The sequence below is a fragment of the Palaemon carinicauda genome, chromosome 34 (genome assembly GCF_036898095.1).
Source record: "Palaemon carinicauda isolate YSFRI2023 chromosome 34, ASM3689809v2, whole genome shotgun sequence".
NCBI classification, from domain to species: domain Eukaryota; kingdom Metazoa; phylum Arthropoda; class Malacostraca; order Decapoda; family Palaemonidae; genus Palaemon; species Palaemon carinicauda.
The window spans coordinates 56,336,510-56,360,629 of record NC_090758.1 but is presented as its reverse complement, the minus strand read 5'-3'; the positions used below and the strand labels follow the sequence as shown (position 1 = coordinate 56,360,629).

Sequence of the window (24,120 nt, the reverse complement as noted above, 5' to 3'; positions counted from 1 at the left end):
ATATATATATATATATATATACATATATATATATATATATATATAGAAGCCATAAATTTTACTCCTCCTACTATCTGAATTCGTTCTACCTCATGATCAGAGACCCAAGGGGGAATTCATTCAAAGATAATAGCTTCTGGTCGTGCTTGAGAGTCGAACTTGGGCTCAAGAAACTGAGGATATATTGACCTAGCAGCTCAATTTATTAGGCCGTGTTCGATTCCCCGGCTTATCAGAAGCTAGTATCTTAAAGCTAATTTCCCCTTGGGTCTTTGATCCCGTAGTCAAGAGAATGCAGATATAATGAGGAGTATAATATATGACTTATATGAATATGAAATAAACGTCTAAATGTGCAAAATTATGATATACATATACAGTACATACCTACATCAATGTTTGAGCTCTTCAAGTCTTACTTAATATACCCCAGGGTTTTACAACGCGAACCCTGACCCAGTGGGTCGCCCAACTGTAGCTAACTACGGCCTGATGGACCAGCTGGCTGCCTTGCACCAGGTTCAAGAGAACATCGTCCGCTTCGGGGGTGACCCAGGTCAGGTCACGGTCATGGGTCACGGCACGGGAGCCGCCTGCCTGAACTACCTTGTCATAACGCCCGCTGCTACAGGTCAGTCAGTAAGTAAACCTTGTTCTCTGTGACAAAAGGAAATTTTGAAATGTTTTAAGATATCCTTAGGTGATGTTACTTGTGGTTGGAGAGATGATGTGATGTTAATGGGCTTTTTTGTGATATTTCTAAGGGATGCATTTGATATCATGATTAGTTCTAATGCTGATCGTATTGCTGCTGCTGATACTGTAATCTAACTAATTCTAATATTACTAGTCCTATAACTAATAATAGTAATAATGATAATAATAATAATAATAATAATAAAAACAATAAAATTAATAATAATTATAGTAATATCATTATTAATTTTATTACTAGCCAAGCTACAACCCTAGTTGGAGAAGCAAGATGCTATAAGCCCAAGGGCTCCAACAGGGAAAAACAGCCCAGTGAGGAATGGAAATAAGGAAAGAAATGAATGATGAGAGTAAATTAACAATATATCATTCTAAAAACAGTAATAGCGTCAAAACAGATATGTCCAATATAAACTATTAACAACGTCAAAAACAGATATGTCATATATAAACTATAAAAAGACTCATGTCAGCCTGGTCAACATAAAACATTTGCGCCAACTTTGAACTTTTGAAGTTCTACTGATTCAACTACACGATTAGGAAGATCATTCCACAACTTGGTAACAGCTGGAATAAAACTTCTAGAATAATGTGAAGTATTGAGCCTCATGATGGAGAAGGCCTGGCTATTAGAATTAGCGGTCAGTATAGTATTACGAACAGGATAGAATTGTCCAGGGAGATCTGAATGTAAAGGAAGGTCAGAGTTATGAAAAATCTTATGCAACATACATAATGAACTAATTGAACGACGGTGCCAAGATTAACATATAGATCAGGAATAAGAAATTTAATAGACCATAAGTTTTTGTCCAACAAATTAACATTAAAATCAGCAGCTGAACACCAGACAGGAGAGCAATACTCAAAACAGGGTGGAATGAAAGAATTAAAACACTTCTTCAGAATAGATTGATCACCGAAAATCTTGTAAGACTTTCTCAATAAGCCAATTTTTTGTGCAATTGAAGGAGTCACGTACTTAATGTGTTTCTCAAAAGTAAATTTGCTGTCGAGAATCACACCAAAAATTTTGAAAGTCATACAGATTTAAAGAAACATTATCAATACTGAGATCCGGGTGTTGAGGAGCCACTGTCCTTGACCTTCTTACAATCATACTTTGAATTTTTTTTAGGATTCAACTTCATACCCCATAATTTGCAACATGCACTAATTTTAGCTAAATCTCTAAGAGATTCACCAACCCCAGATCTGCATTCAGGGGATGGAATTGATGCAAAGAGAGTAGCATCATCTGCATATGCAACAAGCTTGTTTTATAGGCCAAACCACATGTCCTGTGTATATAGTATGAAAAGTAATGGGCCAAGAACACTACCCTGTGGAACACCGGATATCACATTCCTATATTCACTATGGTGCCCATCAACAACAACTCTTTGAGATCTATTACTTAAAAAATCAATAATAATATTAAGAAACGACCCACCCACTCCCAACTATTTGAGTTTGAAAACAAGGGCATCATGATTAACACGGTCAAAGGTAGCACTAAAATCAAGGCCAATCATACGAACTTCCTGACCACAATCAAGGGATTTCTGTACAGCATTGGATTTTGTAAGAAGGGCATCACATGCTCCAAGGCCTTTACGAAAACAAAATTGCTAACCAGGGAGTATATGATTACCTTCAGCAAACCTATTAAGACGTTTTGCCAGAAGACGTTCAAAAACTTTAGATAATATGGGAGTTATGGAAATTAATCAGTGGGACTTGAGGTACCATAAACACATTTACATAGAGGAGTAACATTGCCAATTCTCCAACAAGTGCTAAAAGTTCCTCTTATTGCTAACTTGCGCAAAATAACAGATAACTTTGGAGCTAAGAAGTCTGCTGTCTTTATAAAAAACAAAGGAAAAATACCATTTGAGCCTACACCTCCATAAGCATGAAGGTCCATCAACAGAGCTTTAATCTCACGTGATCGAAAAGCTAATTTAGTTAGTTTAGCCTCAGGAAAACAGGAATGAGGACGTTAAAATTTTTCATTACTCTGTTTACTGTCAAAAACATCAGCCAAAAGGGTTGCCTTTTCCTTTGGACAGCGAGTAAAGGAGGTTTAAGCAAAGGAGGAACTGCTGCATTTAAGTTCCTGAGTTGTACCAGAAAGGGTTTCTTTTATGGTTAAATTGTATTCCTTTTCAGTTGAGGCATAAAATATCTGAGCAAAAGCTCGAAGCTAAGTATAGTTGTCCAGGTCAAATCTGATCTGTTACCCTTCCAAAGAAGATAGGCCACCTGCGTCTCAAAATAAGCACGTCTACAGTCATCATTGAACTATTACGTTGACTAGATTCTCATTCAAAGGGACAACAGGATCTACACTACTATATAATTGTGACCAATTCAAGCACAAAAAATCATACAAAATCTCGTTCAAGTCTACTTGGGATTTTATATAAATTTTACAAGAGTATGATATATCAGGGACAGGTTGCTCAGTCTTCACTACTAATGAAATTAAGGCCTGATCAGATGTTCCGACTGGAGAACCAACCTTGCTAGTTATAACGCCAGGGGAGTCAGTGTATACGAGGTCAAAGCAATTACCAGACCTGTGAGTAGCTTTATTTATGATTTGCTCACTGACTGATTCAGAGGCAAAGTCTAAAGCTCTTAAGCCATGGCAATCGGTTTGAGAGATAAAACTTAACCACTCCCTATGGTGAGCATTAAAATCACTAACAAAGACAAAAGAAGCCTTTCTATCATCTTCTTGTATCTTAGCCATAATGGTAAGAAGACAATCTAAGATAGAATCATCGATGTCTGGTTTTCGGTAGATCAAACACAAATAAAAGTTGTTATGCCTGCCACAAACTTTTATTACCTGAATCTCATGACATCCACATTGATAGCAGGACTTATGAGAAGCAAAGTACTCGGTCCTAATATACACCGCCATTCACCTGGCCCTAGTGATGGCATCATGTTTCAACATATTGGCTTCTTAAAACCAGTTATAAGGAGCTCAGATGAGTGCCTCATATTACAAACCAAAGTTTTAGAGCACAAAATAATATCATACTGGGTGGACGCAACTGTTCGGTCTTGGATATTTGTATGAAGACCACGAATATTGCAATACAGAAGACAACAATGACGATATGTTGGACGAATTGGTCCCGGATTTCGCTCAATGTCTCCAGACAGCATAAGAATTAATAGAAATAAAAAAAAGACTTCATACTTAAAAACTAGATTAACAAGAATTATAACAAAAACAATATGTACAGAATTATAAATAAAGTGATTGATGATACCCGTAGGCTATTGTAAAAAGTCGAAAAAACTGGTCAACATGGAGGAGCCGATACACCCTGCAAGGCTAAATACCCTCCAGGATAGCCACTTCAACTGAAGGGAGAACAGTAAGGATGGTTTGGAGAAGAAAAAGAATCAGAAAAAGGAAAAGACAACTTCTTGATAAACCACCAGGCATCCATGGCCCTTCTATTAAGCCTGCCCAACACACCATTTCAAAAAAACAAACAAGAAGTACAAAACAATAATAATAAGATAGAATAGTGTGCCTGAGTGCACCCTCAAGCAAGAGAACTCTAACCCAAGACAGTGGAAGACCATGGTACAGAGGCTATGGCACTACCCAAGACTAGAGAGCAATGGTTTAATTTTGAAGTGTCCTTCTCCTAGAAGAGCTGCTAACCATAGTTAAAGAGTCTCTTCTACCCTTTCCATGAGGAAAGTACACTGAATAGTAATAGTAATAAGCTGAAAATTTTGACTATCATATTTAATATTATCGTTTAATGGAAAAAAAAAAATAATAATAATAATAATATTTTATGATAATAATAATAATAAAAATAATAATATTATTATTATTATTATTATTATTATTATTATTATTATTATTATTATTATTATTATTATTATTATTATTATTATTAGTAAACGTAGCATCTTCACTCTTCAAAAAGATAATCAGGTCAAATAAAATCCTCCATCTATTCCACAAATGTAAATTTCTGAAAGGAAACCTATTTCAAAATCCCATAATGGAAACGAGAGTTAAATAATGCAAATAATAGAATGACTATATCGTGGAGCATCTCAAGTTTCCTCAAGGTATTTCCTTATTGGATTTCAACTCTCATTTCTGGTTTTGGTTTTGGAGTTGTGAACTTGTAAGGAAAATTGTAGGTTTTGATTAATATTTCTGTTTAATTGGGTTTATGGGATTTTAAATTTTTTTCTAATATTATTGAAAATTATATACCTATAAATAGATATATATACATATATATACACACACATATATATATATATAATATATATATATATATATATATATATATATATATATATAAATATATACACACACATATATATATATATATATATATATATTATATATATATATATATATATATATGTGTGTGTGTATGTGTGTGTGTGTGTGTATACGAGTATATATATATATGTATATATATAAATATATATGTGTGTGTGTTTGTGTGTGTGTATGTATACATACCTACATATTCGATTTCTTGTGATTCCTAATAAAAAAGTCAGATTCAATAAACTTCAATGTCTATATCCCATTCCATTCTATTATCATCAAGAAAAAAAACACTAATTCAATTATCTATTATCGTCTTTTTATTTGTTATTGGATATTCCTTTTCCAATATTGTTTATTTCTCTTGTTTATAGATATTCTATAAATGGAGTCTTGTTCTTGTACAAAGACCAAACTACATTTATTTAGATGTTCGTATTTTCTCTGTTGGTCTGCAAAAAGTAATATTGTTTTTACCTTACGAAACGAGTTGGATCATTAATGAGAGAAAAGACGGGTGAAGATGATATAGTTTATGATATTCATGATCACTGAGGCTTACAGAATCCTTAAATATTTGTTTAAACTCACACACACACACTCACACACACACACACACACACTCACACACACACTCACACACACACACACACACACACACACATATATATATATATATATATATACACACACACACATATATATATATATATATATATATATATATATATATATATATATATATAAACCATGTCTCTACCAAAAAAGTACCAAAAACATATAAGTTAACAGCCCCTCTAAACACGTAACACCATAGAATCCTTCCTACTATAATATCCTTGGCCTAATCCTTCTTCCCTGGTCATCAGGAGCAGGTCTGTTCAAGCGAGCAATCCTGATGTCAGGATCTGCACTCAGTCCCTGGGCTTCAGTCCGGGACCCATCTGGACACGCCTTCGATGTAGCCACCCAGCTGGACTGCCCTGTTCCAAACGACCTCTTTCGCCACTATGAAAATCTTCTCCTGTGTCTGAGGAAGAGGCCTCTGCACGACATATTGCAGGTGATTAAGTTGGAGTTGTATAGAGAATGTTTGATTACCAGTTTACGTGATCCGACAAAAATTTAATTGCTTTATTAGTTTTTTATTACAAGTAAAATAACCATCAAAAAGAAAAGGAATGATTATTACTCTTTAGACTATACTTTTGTAGCGTATACTATTTCCAATCATATACTATGCTAGAATTATAGGAACTTTTTTAAGAATTTGGTTATTAATATACTGTCTATTCTAATAAAAAGAACAATTTTACGTAGTAAATATTTTGGTTTTCAGTGATTATTCTGCCCCTGGCAATATGCCACCACAGATACTGTTCACACAAAGAAAATAAGCTAAATGGAATGCAAATAGCTAGAAAACATTAAATACAGAAGGAAATACATATAATAATAATTTCATTGATTGTTAAGTGGTTTTTTGGGGGTTAATATTTAAACAATTATATTGTATTTAGCTCCTTTTTTATGTTTTCCTAAAACGTGAAAAAAACAAGAGATTAGTGATACATTTTATTAAACAATATGGCAATTTGTTTCAAAATATAAAGAATAATTGATTATTTTTTCTCCTTTTGTACCAGGTAATGAATTTGAATAACTTATTGGTAATTAAAGTTTTTTGTAATTAGATATTTATTTCAGTGGATACGTTAAAACAATATTGTAATACTTATTTTAACATAGGATGATTTCTTTTTATTATAGTGCTTTTACTTCAATCGCAAAAGACAAATAATAAGTTAACTTTAATATTTTGGTCTAAATATTAATTATGATTTAGGAAAAAAATATAACTTTTATAAAAGAAAATAACATTAACCCAATTTTCCTAAAGGTTCAACTAAAGACACCCAAGTTCCAAGTGGCTGTTGGCCCCAGCATTGATGGTGTCACTATCAAACCAGACTGGAAAAATCATATGAGAAAAATGGGTAAGTTTTACTTCTAAATTTCCGTAGATGAATTTGCTATGTTTGTCAGCTCAAACGCAAAAACAATCTATTTATTATAAATGCTATTTAGGGTCTTAACTCATAATGCATGAGATGGAAAATACAGCCTAAACCTATAAATCTATAACATTACATATATAAAACTCTATACACAGGTATATATATATATATATATATATATATATATATATATATATATATATATATATATATATATATACATATATATATAGATGCGTCTCCCTTTATGGGTGGGGATACCTTAACGTGGTGATCAGCAGAGCTGTACTAGGGCTACCTATAATAGCTACTTTTGCTGTGAGCAATCAGACATAAATCACCCACCATCACCAGTCCGTAGTTGGTAAGCGTGGTGATAAAAACTAGTCAAACCACAGTCATGAATAAGGACATGGATGTGGCCAATGTCCTGCAGAGTTCTAGACACAGCTGCTCTTGTTGTTGTTGTTTTGGTTGTTGTTGTTTTATATACACAGATATATACAGTTACGAACTGAAATCCTTGCATAATGATCACATACGTTTAAACAGAATAAAATTTCTAATTTCTAAACTATAATATAAAAGTTAACTTGCACCCAAGTAATTAATCGTATAACTTAAATATCTCCATTTGTCTATACAAAGTAATATTCTTATTCACTCAACTATAAAAAGAAAAATAAGAAAAATCTTACTCTTCCTCTTGACCTCAAAGGCAAGGAAGGTCAAACTCCAGTTGACCTCCTACTAGGAATGACAGCTGCTAACCTCCTTGACATCCTGAGTCAGCAAGAATTCCAGGAAGGATTCGATGCTGATTATAGGGAGGATCTGCTGAGATCCTTCGTCGTCAATAACTATCGATATCATCTGCAGGTGAGTATTATTATTATTATTATTATTATTATTAATATTATTATTATTATTATTATTATTATTATTATTATTATTATTATTATTATTATTATTATTATCACCTGGACACACACATATAAACTATACAATCTAATAATAAAAGTATACTTCACATGGAGTATTTTCATCTCACCACAGGAAATAATGTTAGCCATCACAGCCGAGTACACTGATTGGTCGAGATCCCTCCATCAACCAATCAGCATCAGTGACTCAACCGGCCAAGGCCTTCACGATGCCAATATCGTCTCACCGATGGCAGATCTTGCCAAGCAGCTCTACACGACTTCCCGATCATCTTATCTCTACGTCCTGGAGGAAGAAGTTTCATATGTACGTCGATATGGATAGATTAGATTTTTATATAAAATAAAAATATATGGTATATATTATTAATGAGAATCTTTAATAATCTATAGAAAGTTTTTGAATATCATCCATAGATTAGAGATGTATGTTTCCAAATCATGGAAATGATATTCATGAAAATATAAAATGATAAATATCAATAAAAGAATCATGATATAAATAAAATCATATATTCCTCTTCCATTCCAATTATAATTTTTCAATATAGTTATTACTACAATAAAGCTTTAAATTTGAACTAATTATCTTTCCCAAAGTCTGGAAAGGAGATTCTTCTCCTGAACGAGCTGGCGTACGTCTTTGGTGGTCCTATGGGTGCTCTTGGACCTTTGGCCTCAAGTTATAACTTCACTAAGATGGAGGTCTCCCTCAGCAAATCGTTCATATCAATGTGGAGTAATTTCATAAAATTTAGGTGAGTACAAGGTGGTTTTAGAAGGGGTAGGGGATGTATGATTCAGATTTTTACAGTTAGGCTGATATGCAAGAAATATTTAGCAAAAGGTGAGGAGGTGTATGTCGCATTTATGGATCTGGAGAAAGCATATGATAGAGTTAATAGGGAAGCAATGTGAAATGTGATGAGGTTATATAGAATTGGTGGAAGGTCTTTGCAAACAGTGAAAAGTTTTTACAATAGTAGTAAAACGTGTGTTAGGATAGGGAATGAAGTGAGCGATTGGTTTCCGGTGATAGTGGGGCTGAGAAAGGGACGTGTGTTGTTGCCATGCTTGTTTAACTTGTATGTTGATGGAGTGATGAGAGAGGTGAATTCTCGAGTACTTAGACGAGGATTGAAACTGATAGACACGAATGATCATTAATGGGAAGTAAATCAGTTGTTGTTTGCGGATGATACTGTACTGGTTGCAGACACGGAAGAGAAGCTTGGCCGATTAGTGACAGGATTTGGAAGGATATGTGAGAGAAGGAAGTTAAGAGTTAATGTGGGTGAGAGTGAGATTATGAGATGTATGAGAAGGGAAGGTGTTGCGAGGTTGAATGTCATATCAAATGGAGAGTTACTTGAGGAGGTGGATCAGTTTAAGTACTTGGGGCCTGTTGTTACAGCAAATGGTTGAGTGGAAGCAGATGTACGTTAGAGAGTGAATGAAGGATACAAAGTGTTGGGACCAGTGAAGGGAGTGATAAAGAATAGAGGGTTAGGCATGAATATAAAGACAGTTTTGTATGGGAAAGTGATTGTACCAACTGTGATGTATGTATCGGAGTTGTGGGGAATGAAAGTGACGGGTAGACAGAAATTGAATGTGTTTGAGATGAAGTGTCTGAGAAGTATGACTGGTGTATCTCGAGAAGATAGGGTTAGGAACGAAGTAGTGAGGGTGAGAACGGGTGTAAGAAATGATTTAACAGCTAGAGTGGATATGAATGTGTTGAGGTGGTTTGGGCAGGTTGAGAGAATGGAAAATGGCTGTCTGCTAAAGAAGGTTATGAATGCAAGAGTTGATGGGAGAAGTACAAGAGGAAGGTCAAGATATGGGTGGATGGATGGTGTGAAGAAAGCTCTGGGTGATAGGAGGATAGATGTGAGAGGCAAAAGAGAGCGTGCTAGATATAAGAATGAATGGTGAGCGATTGTGACGCAGTTCCTGTAGGCCCTGCTGCTTCCTCTGGTCGCCTTGGATGACTGCAGAGGTAGCAGCAGTAGGGGATTCAGCGTTATAAAGCTTCATCTATGCTGGATAACAGGGGAGGGTGGGCTGTGGCACCCGAGCAGTAAGAGATGAACTTGGTTGACTTCTTTGTCAGGCTGGGAGGAGCATAGAGAGGGAATGTCCCTTTTTTCATTCATTTGATGTCGGCTACCACCCAAAATTAGTGGAAGTACCTTCGTATATGGATATGGATATATATATATGTATGTATGTATCTATCTATCTATCTATATATATATATATATATATATATATATATATATATATATATATATATATATATATATACTGTACATTTTATATCATTGATACCATAAATCAATCAATTATACTAATGGTATCAATTCAAAACTCTATGTTCATATTACAGACATCCAAAAGACACAGTTTCCACAGCTAAGATGTCCGAGAGTGCAAACGACATAACTTTTGAAGAGCAGATATGGCCCAAATATGATCCAGTCTATCAGAGATACTTCCAAATAGGTGAGGTTCCTATTTTTGTGGGGCTGTATTCACTCAGATATATAATGATGCAAGATTCTCAATATTTTCTAGATATATAACCTTAGGTCAGGAAAATACACTTATTCATATTCTTAGAGTAATTTTATTTCTTCATGATAATTTACATATTAATTAATAATCCCTTTCCTCTCTATATATGAAATTTTATTTTCTAGATGTTAACATCTCTCTCTCTCTCTCTCTCTCTCTCTCTCTCTCTCTCTCTCTCTCTCTCTTTCTTCAATAACCCAACTCCTATGAATATCATTAACCTAATCTAGTAAAACATAACTTCTTCAATTACTCCACAAAACTATAGAACCTTAATAAAATACTAATATTTAACTGGTGATTAATCTAATAAACTAAATGATATTACATCTAAAATTATATGATATAATTCTAATCATCAATATATATAAGATATGTAGCTTTTCCAGAAACTTACTTTAGGTAGATTTAAGTGTTTGGATTCTATTTGTAATAGCTTATGAAGCTGTAACATCCAAAACGTATTCATTGATAAATTAATAAAAATATTTATGCATAACATCAAAAGTCAAAACCATATATTTTATATTTAAGGAATATATCTTCTATAGATATTGTATCCTCGTTTTCACATAATTAGTTTTAGTTACCTCTATGTCTATTCATTCCAGGAACACAGAACTCTGTACGTGACCATTACCGTGCTGGAAAAGTAGCCTTGTGGTCCTGGCTACTACCTGGTCTCGAACGAGTGGGTACTCGGTACGGTCCAGATAAAAACTTTCACAGATTACCAACTGATCTCCAGTCTGGTTTATACCCTGAATCAACAGGTCAGTATAACTTTACTGAAGGCTTTCTATCTAGCCCAATCACTCCAACCCTCACTGGCCCAAGAAATACACTCCATAACTTGACAATTGTAGCTACGGCTAACAAAAACCAAGTTAGTGAATCATGTAATTTAGATATGCTAAGTCAAATGGGGAAGGATTTCCATTACACAACTGCACTGAGTGTGACAGTGGCCATTGCCTGGTCTTTGCTAATCCTAAATATCTTGGTTCTTACTACCGTTTATTATCAACATAAGGCCAACCGCCGGAGCCTCACCAAAGGCTCGCAGGACGCGAATAGCGAGAGTGGGAATAACGTCCAGTTGCACTCGTCTGGGGACAATTTTAAGACAATATATGCCCCATGGCATTATGGAACCTTGAGGCTTTCTATCACAATGCATAGCAACCTGGCCACAGCCTTTGAAGAGGAGTCCCAGCATGACTGGCCGCCAGACTACATAAGCAGCATACAAACCATAGACGATATAACTGGCGTAACATCCAATAGGCTCTCTCCAGATACGCAAGGCATCGTTTTGAATACCCAAACTCTACATGAACGAAAAGAAAATATATCAACAGTTACAATGCTCAAGCAGCCTGTGGCTTCGTACACATCTCCGAATGATTGTCAACTTGTCTCTACATATTCACCAGTCGATGGTCAACTCGTCCCTTCGCATTCAACAAAAGAGAATCAACTCGTCCAAAATAATATACCCAACGCAGGCCATCCAGTTACAAGTTATTCTCCGAAGGATGGACAACTGATTCCAAATTATTTGTCAACCAGTGTTTTTATTATGAAGATTAGGGAGTAGTTATAGTCTATATCATTGTAATATACTCAAAAAAGGTTCTACTTCTTTAAAATCAATGTTAGATATACTCTAGATTATAGGGCAAATTGGTCTCATGATTAATTTTGATCTGGTCCATTACCTATATATTGACCTCCAAGATTACCATCTCGTCTTCAAGGTTATACTTATCAAAGGCAAATTAATAAAACTGATTTTCTTGAAAAATAAAACACTCACTTCATGATACTCAGAAAAACAACGGTTCTCAGAAAACTAGCCAACTCATCTAACTATGTATTTCGATCAAAGTCTTTTTTTTAATAATTTGTTTTTTTTTATGGTTCTGTATTAAACTATGTCGATCAAACAAATTCATCACTATGGTGCATTTAGAACATCATCAGAGATGCAAAAACATAACGAATAATTTTTTTAATGATTTACAGTTCCTTTCTATCAATCAATTATCGGTAGTAAAAATTACTAATAACAACATTAAGAAATAAAATTTGGTATTTAACATATGAAGATTCCTAGAGTCCGATATTGGGTACATTAACTATTCCTAAAATTAAAAGAAAGCTGTCTACTTTTTATAATAAGGAACTTTTACAAAATTAATTTTTTCCACATTTGATAGAATATCTGATATCCCTAAGTAAAGTAACTGGTGCCCAATTAAGAGAAAAATACTCATAATTGAATTCAAAGATTAAAAAAAAAACATATCAATTGAATTGGACTGGATATTTGATTATGAGTCACACTAATTCTTAAAAGAAAATCCAACAACAAGAATCCTCAATAAATAAAAAAAATGAATACCCATTTTGAGATGTTCATTAATAAGTCTAATGAAACCATATAAAAATTATAGAAGAAGAAAAAATGGAAACCGTAATAGTGTCTATCTAAGAAGAAGAAAGTGAACATTATAACTATTGCCATTCACAATAGAATGTTTTGTTGTTTTGAAACTTTATATCTAACCTGTGGTGGTTTTTTGGGGATACGTTATCAGTGTATGTGTATGTATATATGTGTGTGCTTTTTGTAACGAATAAAAAGTAATTATTTTCTATCAGTGTTTCATTACCTAAAAACAAGAAAAGTTTAAAATTTGAATTATTTCTAAAAATTAAATGATCGAATAAACGAAAATATATTGTGGTTTATTAGATAAAATTTACTTTACCGCTAATATGATTGATTTAGCAAATTCAAGGCCATTGGGGAAAGAGTCAATAGAACTCGAAGATATGGTGAAGTAGATTTAGAAATTGAATAAGTATATATATATATATATATATATATATATATATATATTCATTTCTTTACTTATTCTTTAAATTTATTAATGCATCCATCCACCGAACATCTAAGTCTCCTCAAATCACTAATCCGCTTTTCATCCTACTATGTTTCCTATCACACAATAAAACATGTCTGAAAATCCCTAGGGAGAAAAATGAGTCCTGCAAAACCCCAAAACCAAAATAGGACAATTGCAGGATATGAAAGGGTTCAAAGGTCCCATGAATTGTTTCCTTTATTCCAACTGATAAAAGTGAAGATTAGACAAAGTTCACACCTGTGTGGTTTCCCACGGTTAACACATTCGGGGTATTCCTGTCTGTTCTGAAATGTATTTTCTATATATTTTCAGGAGATTTAGTAATGTTACATACTGTATATATATATATATATATATACATATATATATATATATATATATATGTATATATATATATATATATATCTATGTATATATATATATATATATATGTGTGTGTGTGTGTGTGTGTGTGTTTGTTTGTGTGTAGAGAGAGAGAGAGAGAGAGAGAGAGAGAGAGAGAGAGAGAGAATGAATCAAGCAGTGATGTTAAAAGTCTTCAGAAGTTCAAGACTTGGAGGTAAAAGAAGATCTTATTAAGATTTGATCTTCTGAAGGAAGATTCTTGAGGCTTTGGTCCTGTCAGGACTTTGTGTAATGAATTGGAGGTAGATCCCAGGTATAAGGAAAAAAAAGAATTTAAGGTTTCATTTCCTCAAAATTCTTCTAAAAACAGTTTGGCTCTTTATATCATTCTAGTTTTATACCCTTCATGAAGAAATTATTTAACCCAGTTTTCATCAAATTATTACTCTAATATTCGAAGTTCGTTTGCATTGAATTAGTCTGAAAAAAAAAGGTGTAGTTCTCCTCCCTGAAGGCTCTAATTCTATATCTTACATGTAAACTCAGTATAAAAACGATTTTCAGTGCTTTTTCTCTAGAAAAAAAAGAATTGTTTATGATTTTGTCTACATAAATAAGAATTATGCTGGTTTTATACATAAATCATTATATACGATCACTAATTATACTTTGATATTCTTTTATTATTTTGACGCATTTTTAGATATTTATTGATAATCGGTCTCTAGGTGATATCAATTAATTGAAGCTTGGTGTTACCCTTGGCGAAGAAATAAAATACTAAAATATGTTAAATAATATAGAAATTAAAAATCTATTATATTATTATAAATACTTAATCATAATCAGTTTCAACTGAAACTTTAATTCAGTTTCAAGTTTCATCAGAAATTGCTTCATTTTTTTATGATAATTAATAAAAAAATAATCATTCTCAAATTCGAATCCTTTGGGTGACTATTAATATGCTCTCTCTCTCTCTCTCTCTCTCTCTCTCTCTATCTCTATATATGTATATATATATATATATATATAAATATACATATACATATATATATATATATATATATATCTATATATATATATAGATATATATATATATATATATATGTATATATATATATATATATGTATAGATATACATACATATATATATATATATATATATGTATATGTATATATATACATATATATATATATATATATATATCATACATATATATATATATATGTATATATATATATATATATGTATATATATATATATATATACACACATATACATGTATATAAATATACATATACATATATATATATATATAAATACTTATTTATATATATATATATATATATACTTATATATATATATATATATATATGTATATATATATATATATATATATGTATATATATATATATATATATGTGTGTGTGTATTTATATGTCTATATATGCATATATATACATACATACTTATGTTAAGTTCTGTTTATTTGATATGAACAATTATATATATATATATATATATATATATATTTTATATATATATATATATATATATGTGTGTGTGTGTGTGTGTGTGTGGGTGTGTGTGCGTGTGTTTGTTTGTGTGTAAATATGTATACCATGTAATTAAAAAAAAACTTCATCTCAGATAATTTAAGAATCAAGATAGAGTCTTGCCCACGCCATCTGTTGAGAGCTCAGATAACTTGAATATTGAACGGTCGATTATTGCATCCAGAAAACAGTCTAGAGCAACAACAATAACAAAAACAACAAAAACAACAACAAAACAACAACACCACCAAGTACTACCTCGAGGAGGGATAGTCGTCTGGAAGCGACACTCTGATCCCCTGGAATGTTGAAAGACTCTCTTGACCATAATCTGGAAACAGAGGAGAATTAGAAAGGATTACTGGAATTCCAGCTCAGTTGGGTGTTTGGGAAATAGATTTTTATCGAAATATAATCGAATATTTCTAGTTTAGATATGAAGAAGAGGAAATGTAAAAAGGATTTTATTTACTGGAATTTATTTTCGCAATATTCATATATTGTGATTAGAGACTGATAATTTAGGTGTTACATATTAGATAAATATTGTAAACACACCCACTTATATATATGTATATACGAGTATACACACATATATAGAATATATATATATATATATATATACGCATATATATATATATATATATACATACATATATATATATATATATATACATATATATATATATATATATATATACATATATTTATATTTATATATATACACACATATATATATATATATATATATCCTCGGACAGCTGTTAGCGTCAGGTTCCAATTCTTTTATGTGCTCTCGTGACATGGTTGGTTTCGACCTGGCCTTTCATTAGAAGGGGCTATCGTTCGATCCCAAGTATGAGGTAGAAATTTATTTCTATTTGAACACGATGTTGTGTTGATATTTATCCATATTGACTCATTAGGGGTAATTTGAATGAATTACTACCAATTGTGTCACGTGGTGGCCCGGGGAATTGGGTAAAACTCGCTGGTAAGAGACTGATGTCTCGCCAGGTAAATCCTCGGACAGCTCTTAGCCTCAGGTTCCAATTCTTTTATGGGCTCTCGTGACATGGTTGGTTTCGACCTGGCCTTTCATTAGAAGGGGCTAGCGTTCGAACCCAAGTATGAGGTAGAAACTTTTTTCTATTTGAACACGATGTTGTGTTGATATTTATCCATATATATATATATATATATATATATGTGTGTGTGTGTGTGTGTGTGCTTGTGTGTTTGTGTGTGTATTAGATCTTTGTGATAATATTTTTTAATCAGAAAATATATTTTTATATTACATCGATGGCAAGCGCGACCAGGGAACAAGCAAAAATGCTGTCAGTGCTGTTATCACAGCGCTGGCAAGCGCGACCGGGGAACAAGCAAAAATGCTGCCAGTGCTGTTATATACGATTACGTAAACCAGAAATACCGGGTTTTCAGAAAAGTGCTTTCCAGACATAGTATAAGCTTGAAACTCTAGGATTTAGTTTTATTCAATTTAACTAGACGACTTTAAAAGTTTCAAGTCCCTATCTTATAATGTTCGTGAAATATGACGTCAGAAATATGCAAAAAAATAGCAAAAATGACGTCAACTTTCAGGTGTTCGATATAGAGTCATGGATAGACGCTTTTTAGCAAAGTTTCAACTCTATAATCTCAGCTTTTGAATGAGCTAGATAGCTGTTCGACCTCAGGTTTTGTAGATTATGTTTTAAATTGTGTAATAGGCTTTGTGGGAATGTTTTGCGGTAATCACGAAGGCTGTAGTCACGTACTTAAGTTTCAAAAGGCATCAAACTGACATCTTTAAGCGAACTTTCAACGTTTATTTCTCAGCTTCTGAATAATAAGTTATAGACATGTTTGACCTCACATTTTGAAGATATGACTATAAACTAGTTAATCAATACGCTTCCGTAAAAAAAGAGTGATATTTTACCCAAAAACCGATAAATCGGTTGGAACTTTTGACCGGGGAAATGTCTGTCTATATCCGAACATAACTTGACAACAAAACGTTTACCCGATTGAGCGGTTTAAAGAATTGATATAAAAATTTTAACCGGGTGTCGCCGATCGCTTGCTTTTGACATTACCCATAGTCATAAAACAAAAAAATTCTGGGTAACGTTCCTACAACTATAACGTTAAATAATAAAATAGCATACACGCCAACCTTTGATCACAGCGGTGGCAAGCGCGACCGGGGAACATGCAAAAATGCTGCCAGTGCTGTGATCAAAGGTTGGCGTGTATGCTATTTTATTATTTAACGTTATAGTTGTAGGTACGTTACCCAGTATTTTTCGCCAGTGCTGTGATCAAAGGTTGGCGTGTATGCTATTTTATTATTTAACGTTATAGTTTTAGGTACGTTACCTAGAATTTTTTTGTTTTATGACTATGGGTAATGTCAAAAGCAGGCGACCGGCGACACCCGGTTAAAATTTTTAAATCAATTCTTTAAACCGCTCAATCGGGTAAACGTTTTGTTGTCAAGTTATGTTCGGATATAGACAGACGTTTCCCCGGTCAAAAGTTCCAACCGATTTATCGGTTTTTGGGTAAAATTATGTAATAATAATAATAATAATAATAATAATAATAATAATAATAATAATAATAATATCATTAAAACATCGATAATGATAAGTAGATTGATAATAATATCAATAATAACAAGATTAATCCCTTGACTATAAACTAAAATTAATTTTAACCAACAAATAAAACCAAATTTTCATTTCGGTCTGTGATTGAAAAAACAATAAAATTTCCTTTTACATTATAAAGTCTTTTTTTTTTTTTGTCTTAAACTCCCAAAACGAGAATACTTTTGAACAGTTTAATCTTGAAGAAATAAATTCCGGCATTTTCAAAAGAATTAACTCCAAAATCGGTAAAAAAAAAATTAAGCTTATAGAGAATGTGATTCAAAAGTCAGAGGAACCAACTTCCATCGTATAGGAATCGAATACACTTATTTAGGCGTATAGAGCATTTTTCTTTTTTTTTTCCTTTATTTGAAAAACTGAGACTTGAGTGTTATATAGTCATAGGCTACGAAAAAAAAATCGTTCTTTCTAACAATGTATTAAGTGTGCTTTGAAGATGTCCGGCGTCGCTGGCAAGAGATTTGAGTTGGATAAATTGATTTGCTTTTTAAAATCTCTAAGAAGGAATCCTTTTTAAGCCTAGAAACATTTATCTTTTTTTAACACTGATATTTTATGTTTCATTCTATTATTTATCATTTCTTATCTTGATTAAGGAAATGGTACAGCACACGTTTAAATGATCAATAAACTTTTGGCAGGAATTATGAAAAACATTACCAAACAATATTGAATATTAAAAAATGAAGGACATCATATTTTTCTTATATTTTTTAACTAAAATTTCCTATAATATCTAATATTATATACATTATTTTCACACAAAAAAAATATTCATATAAACAACAACTTATAAAAATTTTCATTTAAAATATAGGTAAAGTTTATAAAAGAATCAGAATACCGGAAAGTTTTAATGACAGAATATATATATCTGTGACATAAAACTCTATTATTTTGACAAAACTATGAAAGTCTCGGACAGTTGGTGTTATTAAATCCTTTACGTTAATCCTTATGGCAAAAGGTGAAAATTCAAATTATCCAAGACCTGAATAATTCCAATAGTTCGGAAACTGAAGTCAATCTCCTAAATGGGATCCGGAGAGAGATTTTCTCTTCTATTCCTGTAAAGTTGAATATTCTCTCTTGAGACAATTATTGGGTTGGTGCTCGGGAAACGATAATAATTAATGCTTCCTTTTGCTAGATTAATTATCTCTCTCTCTCTCTCTCTCTCTCTCTCTCTCTCTCTCTCTCTCTACATTATCTTATACTTATATTTAATAACAGAATAAAAAGTAATTGTCACGTTAATTTTAATGCTTTCAGATAATAATAATAATAATAATAATAATAATAATAATAATAATAATAATAATAATAATAATAATAATAATAATAATAATAATAATAATAATAATAATAATAATAATAATAATAAAACATTACATCGTCTATATATCTTTGGTATTAAAATCCAAAATTTGCATTTTCATATATATACTGTATAAAGTTAGGAGAAGATATATAAAAAAAATTTAATCTACTTTTTTGAAATTGAACTATCCAAAATTTATCATAATGAAATAATGAATGATAAAAATTATCAACAGAGAACTCCAACAATTATCATTATTTTCATGCCAATCAAAGCTTTTTGTCGTTTCTCTTCGTTATCAGACTTGGCAATTCCTTCAAAGTTTTAAAAGTACTTGAGAATAATTATAAGCATTTGGATGTAGAAGAAGCCGGGTTTATATAAGTGGGTTTTGATAGTTTGATGACATACCTACATCATTATATCAATCATCATAATCATCATCATCTCCTACGCCTATTGGCGAAAGATCCTCGGTTAGATTTCGCCAGTTGTCTCTACATACACACATACATACATACAGTAAAACATATTCTAAACATTGAATCATGAAATCAATAACAGAAACAGAAAAAAAAAATAATCTTTGAGGAAATACGATTAAAGTTAAACTTGAACCGACTTGCGCAAAAGAAATAAAATCACAAAGTCTCTGTAGATTTACCGTTGTTTATAAAAAAGATTTTACCTGATACTTTCTACTGGAGATAATTGCGAGTCTTAAATTCCACTGGAGAGAATGAAGAAGAGAGTCCAGCTATTAGTGATGGCCACAAATTGCTTCTTGATTACGAATGACACTGTATGGTGGTTTCGAAGTGGTCAAACCATCCTTTAGTCAGCTTACATCACAATTCAGAAATCTGCATATCATTAAACATTGGGTATTACAGGGCAGGGCATCTATGTACATAAACAAGCAGCCACTTGTGTACCTATGTTTAAAAAAAATAATAATAATAAAAAATAAAAACAAATCAATTTCAAGATTTTTTTCCATGAAAGTAATGTATTCAAGAAAAAAAAAAGAAAAACAATAGTTTTGGTATTGAAATTACATCGAATAGGAATTTATAATTAAGGTTTAACTCATGATATAATTTTTTTTCTCTCTCTCTCTCTCTCTCTCTCTCTCTCTCTCTCTCTCTCTCCAACACAGCTGGATAGACGCTTCTCCTTGAAGGACACAATATTTGACTCCTATCATTCCTTCTCGATCCGAGTCAATTCCTTTTCTCCTCATAGGACATCCATTCCTCAGCTTGGACGTCCTCAAGTTGCATCCTGTAGGATACTGGTGCACCAAATCCTATTCCAACGCTAGGACTCGAGTCTCCGCGTTATTTGTCCTCATCCCCAGAAAGGAGTTTCTCTTTATTTACATTTCTGTAAATAAACTTATAGAATTTTATCTTTCTTTGTGTGTGTTTCCATATAACAACAGACAATTTGTTTTTTTTTTCTCGATTTTTCTAAAATCTATTGTTTCCATAAATGTTTTCTAGTTCAAACCGAATTGTTTTAGAATTGTTTTTCTCCTTTGTAATTCTAATTTTTATTTACTTTCCACAACAATAGGATTTTCCAGTTTCATCTCTTTTTATGTCTTTTATTTTATGTTGTCTTTTCTCTATTTTATGTTATTATGATTTTTTTAATCTTACTTTTACATGTTTTTTTTTTAACATCACTGTCTTATATTTATTTTTCTATGTCTCAGTTAAACACCCATATAATAATATTAAATTTTCTTTTTTAATCTGCCATGGAAAATGTATTTGAAACTGTCTTTATGTTGTTTCCTATCTTTCTAAGTAAAATTTAATATATATATATCATCATCATCATCATCATAATCTCCCCCTATGCTTATTGTCGCAAAGGACCTTGGTTAGATTTCGCCAGTCGTTTTTATCTCGAGCCTTTACTGGACTCATTTGTAGGAAATCTTTCTCGGGATTTGAATAATCTTCAGGTTGTCCCGGGGAAAGAATATTTGAAGGTCTACAACCTACAACCTACAACCTACAACTCCTACAATGTATGTTATGATCATACCTAAACGAGAATAGATTTGTCTTTGCAATATGGTTAACTCAACTTTGTCTGATTCTGGATTAATATCAATTTCCTTCAAAGGTAAAATAAAGGTTTCTTTTTAATTAGATGGAAATAATACTTAGAGTAAAAGCAAATTAGAATCATTGGAAAATGGTGAAATAAGATAAATGGCAGGCGTGATAAGGATTACAAATACGATAAAAGTGTCATGACTGTAGGCACGTTGTGTGGAGGAGTAAGGGGGGCATGGGAAGAACCTATTCGGGTGGGGGAATTGAGAGGGTTTTTATTATAAAAAACACCTTTCATATCAGAATTATGTTTCATATCTATAAACTTTATCCCCTAGTTCACAGGTGTGTGCTCTCCTTCAGGATACCCCGTCTATCTTTAAAATTTCCTTTTCAAACTATTATTCAGCATTCCAAATTCTTGATGTGTTCCAAAATTTCTTCTCCATTCATGAATTCTTACCTCAATCAGCTACTTCCTCTTCCCCTTGTCAATCCTTTCTCCATCTCCAAACTCAATCATCCAGTTCCGTAAACAAATTCCAACAAATAAGAGACAGAAGACTAGTTCAGTAAAATCAATCCCCACAAATTAGAGACAGAATATTAATATTCTTCTATTTGCAGTTCCTGTGTTGCGAGTCACGGTGTTAGAAAATATATTATCACGATTGTTTCTTATGGTTGAATGCGAGGAAACTGAAGTTTATTCATGAGTTCATGATCGGTATTTGACCACCTAATTTCATCTAAATTGGTTTCCTCCCATTCCCTTGGAATTAAGAAGGAAATGGATACTGTTTGCTTGTTTTTGCTATTCACAGGAGAGCAGCCATGCTACGGTTGTTTTGGGTAAATAAAGTTACGACGCAAGGCAGGCAAGAAGTGAATGTAGTGTTGGAGTGAGGTGTTGAGAGAGTAAACGTCAAGACACCAACGCTCTCATACTGGGTGGCTTTTTATTTTGTACGTCTTCACGTTGATTATCAATTGGATATGCTGTTTCCCTTGATTGCATATAAAGGGATGGTTCTTTTTTAACATGGAAGAATAAAGCCATCGGCGCCGCCCCGGACGAAAGCTACTGTTGTAGACTATCATTTACATACGAAATGTCGAGATCAACCAAGAAGCATCTAGGATGATTTATAAGGTTGGTCATTAATGATACCGATCATCTCAATGTAATTATGTACTCCTAACAAGCTAAAAGTTTTTGTATAATTTACTTATGTGTCTTAGCAGTTAGCCTTCAGAAATTCTTGAGTTTTTTAAACTTAGTTTCTTCAAGTGGGTGGAATACAATGTTTGTAGCCTTCGAGTTAAACTATGTTTTTTATTCAGTATTCTTTAGTGTGTTGAGACAGCTCCCTGTTACTACATACGTTGTTGCATAGTTTTTCTTCATATTTTGGGCTTGTGTGTAGTATTCCACCTTATTTTTTTGGTAAATTGTCTAATGAAGGTAACTTTTATGTACTCTCAGGAAATCTTGGTAAACAGTGGGTTGGGAACAACTATTAAGGGAGACCATATTAATTCATCGTGAAAGAGGAAATAAAATTTATATTTTAGTATAGAGAATTTTTCTTATTCCAACCAACTTAGTTGTCTACCTGTTGAAATAATATAATTATATTCAAAGTTTTTCCAAGACACAGAATATGAAACAGACATACACTTAAATCTCTACCCACAAACTCAAATGAATGATCCATTTTTCTGTTATGAAAATGAGAAATATTAATATGCATTTCACTCCTGTATTCATCGTATTTTAAAAGAACTGTACCAACCGTGTGTCACACGATCGTACATAGTTCATTTTGTGTATATATTATGCTTGTATATTCGCTCTTCCCTCGCACTAAAAAGAACCAGAATAAACATGTCTGCTTTTCTCCTCTGTGATAGTATCTGTTTTCTTAACATGAAATTTCTTGTTGCTTTGAGCTTTTGTAAATAAAGGAGAGTGTTCTATAATAAAGTTACTCAGTTGCTTTCATACTGCCTTTGAGTCACAACCGTCACATTGGTGACCCCAGAAGTCGACTGGCTCCCACAGCCTTCCACCCCCACCCCCACTCACCCCTCAATCGTTGGTATTATGGCGGACTCTACGGAAGTTGGTGCTGCGGCTGCCCCATTGAAACTTTCATCGTTCGCCGGCAGAGAGGCGTTTTCTTGGTTTCAGCGCGCAGGTGTCCAGTTTCGCATCAAGGGCGTGAATCCTTCAACCACCAAAGCAGATTATGTTCTTGCGGGGATACCCGAGGTCACCTTCCCGGAAATATCCAACTGGCTTTGTGAACGAGGAGACACCTCAATAGCGTATGACGCCCTCAAAACATACCTTTTGCAGCAGTACTCGCCGTCGCCAGCCGCCCTTATAACAAAGCTTTTTCAGCTTTCGCAACAACCGTTGGGGGACCCAAGGGCTTCGCTTACCCTAAGGGAAATGACCAGAATCGCTCGTCTGCAACCTGCCCGAGACGGCTCTCCTCGTGAGGTGAACCTACTCCGTGCCCTTTGGATATGTCGTTTACCCGGACCTATTCGCTGTGCCATACCCGATGTCGATAGTTTACCCATAAAGGACTTGATGAC

The 24,120-nt window shown here is 32.9% G+C and overlaps 1 protein-coding gene across 1 annotated transcript; it reads left to right on the top strand.

Annotated features, from left to right (window-relative positions):
- Positions 1 to 303: 303 nt before the first annotated feature.
- LOC137626950 (neuroligin-4, Y-linked-like) lies at positions 304 to 12,195 on the top strand. Its single transcript, XM_068357936.1, has 6 exons — positions 304 to 310; positions 434 to 639; positions 8,128 to 8,322; positions 8,616 to 8,773; positions 10,408 to 10,523; positions 11,207 to 12,195. Exons 1-6 carry the CDS (start codon positions 304 to 306, stop codon positions 12,193 to 12,195), a joined length of 1,671 nt encoding a protein of 556 aa, XP_068214037.1.
- Positions 12,196 to 24,120: the final 11,925 nt, after the last annotated feature.

What these genes read in the sequence shown, in the direction of transcription:
- LOC137626950 (XM_068357936.1), top strand. An exon ending in TGGAGGAAGAAGTTTCATAT is followed by an intron (nt 8,323 to 8,615) that starts GTACGTCGATAT and finishes TCTTTCCCAAAG; the next exon opens with TCTGGAAAGGAGATTCTTCT. An exon ending in AGTAATTTCATAAAATTTAG is followed by an intron (nt 8,774 to 10,407) that starts GTGAGTACAAGG and finishes TTCATATTACAG; the next exon opens with ACATCCAAAAGACACAGTTT.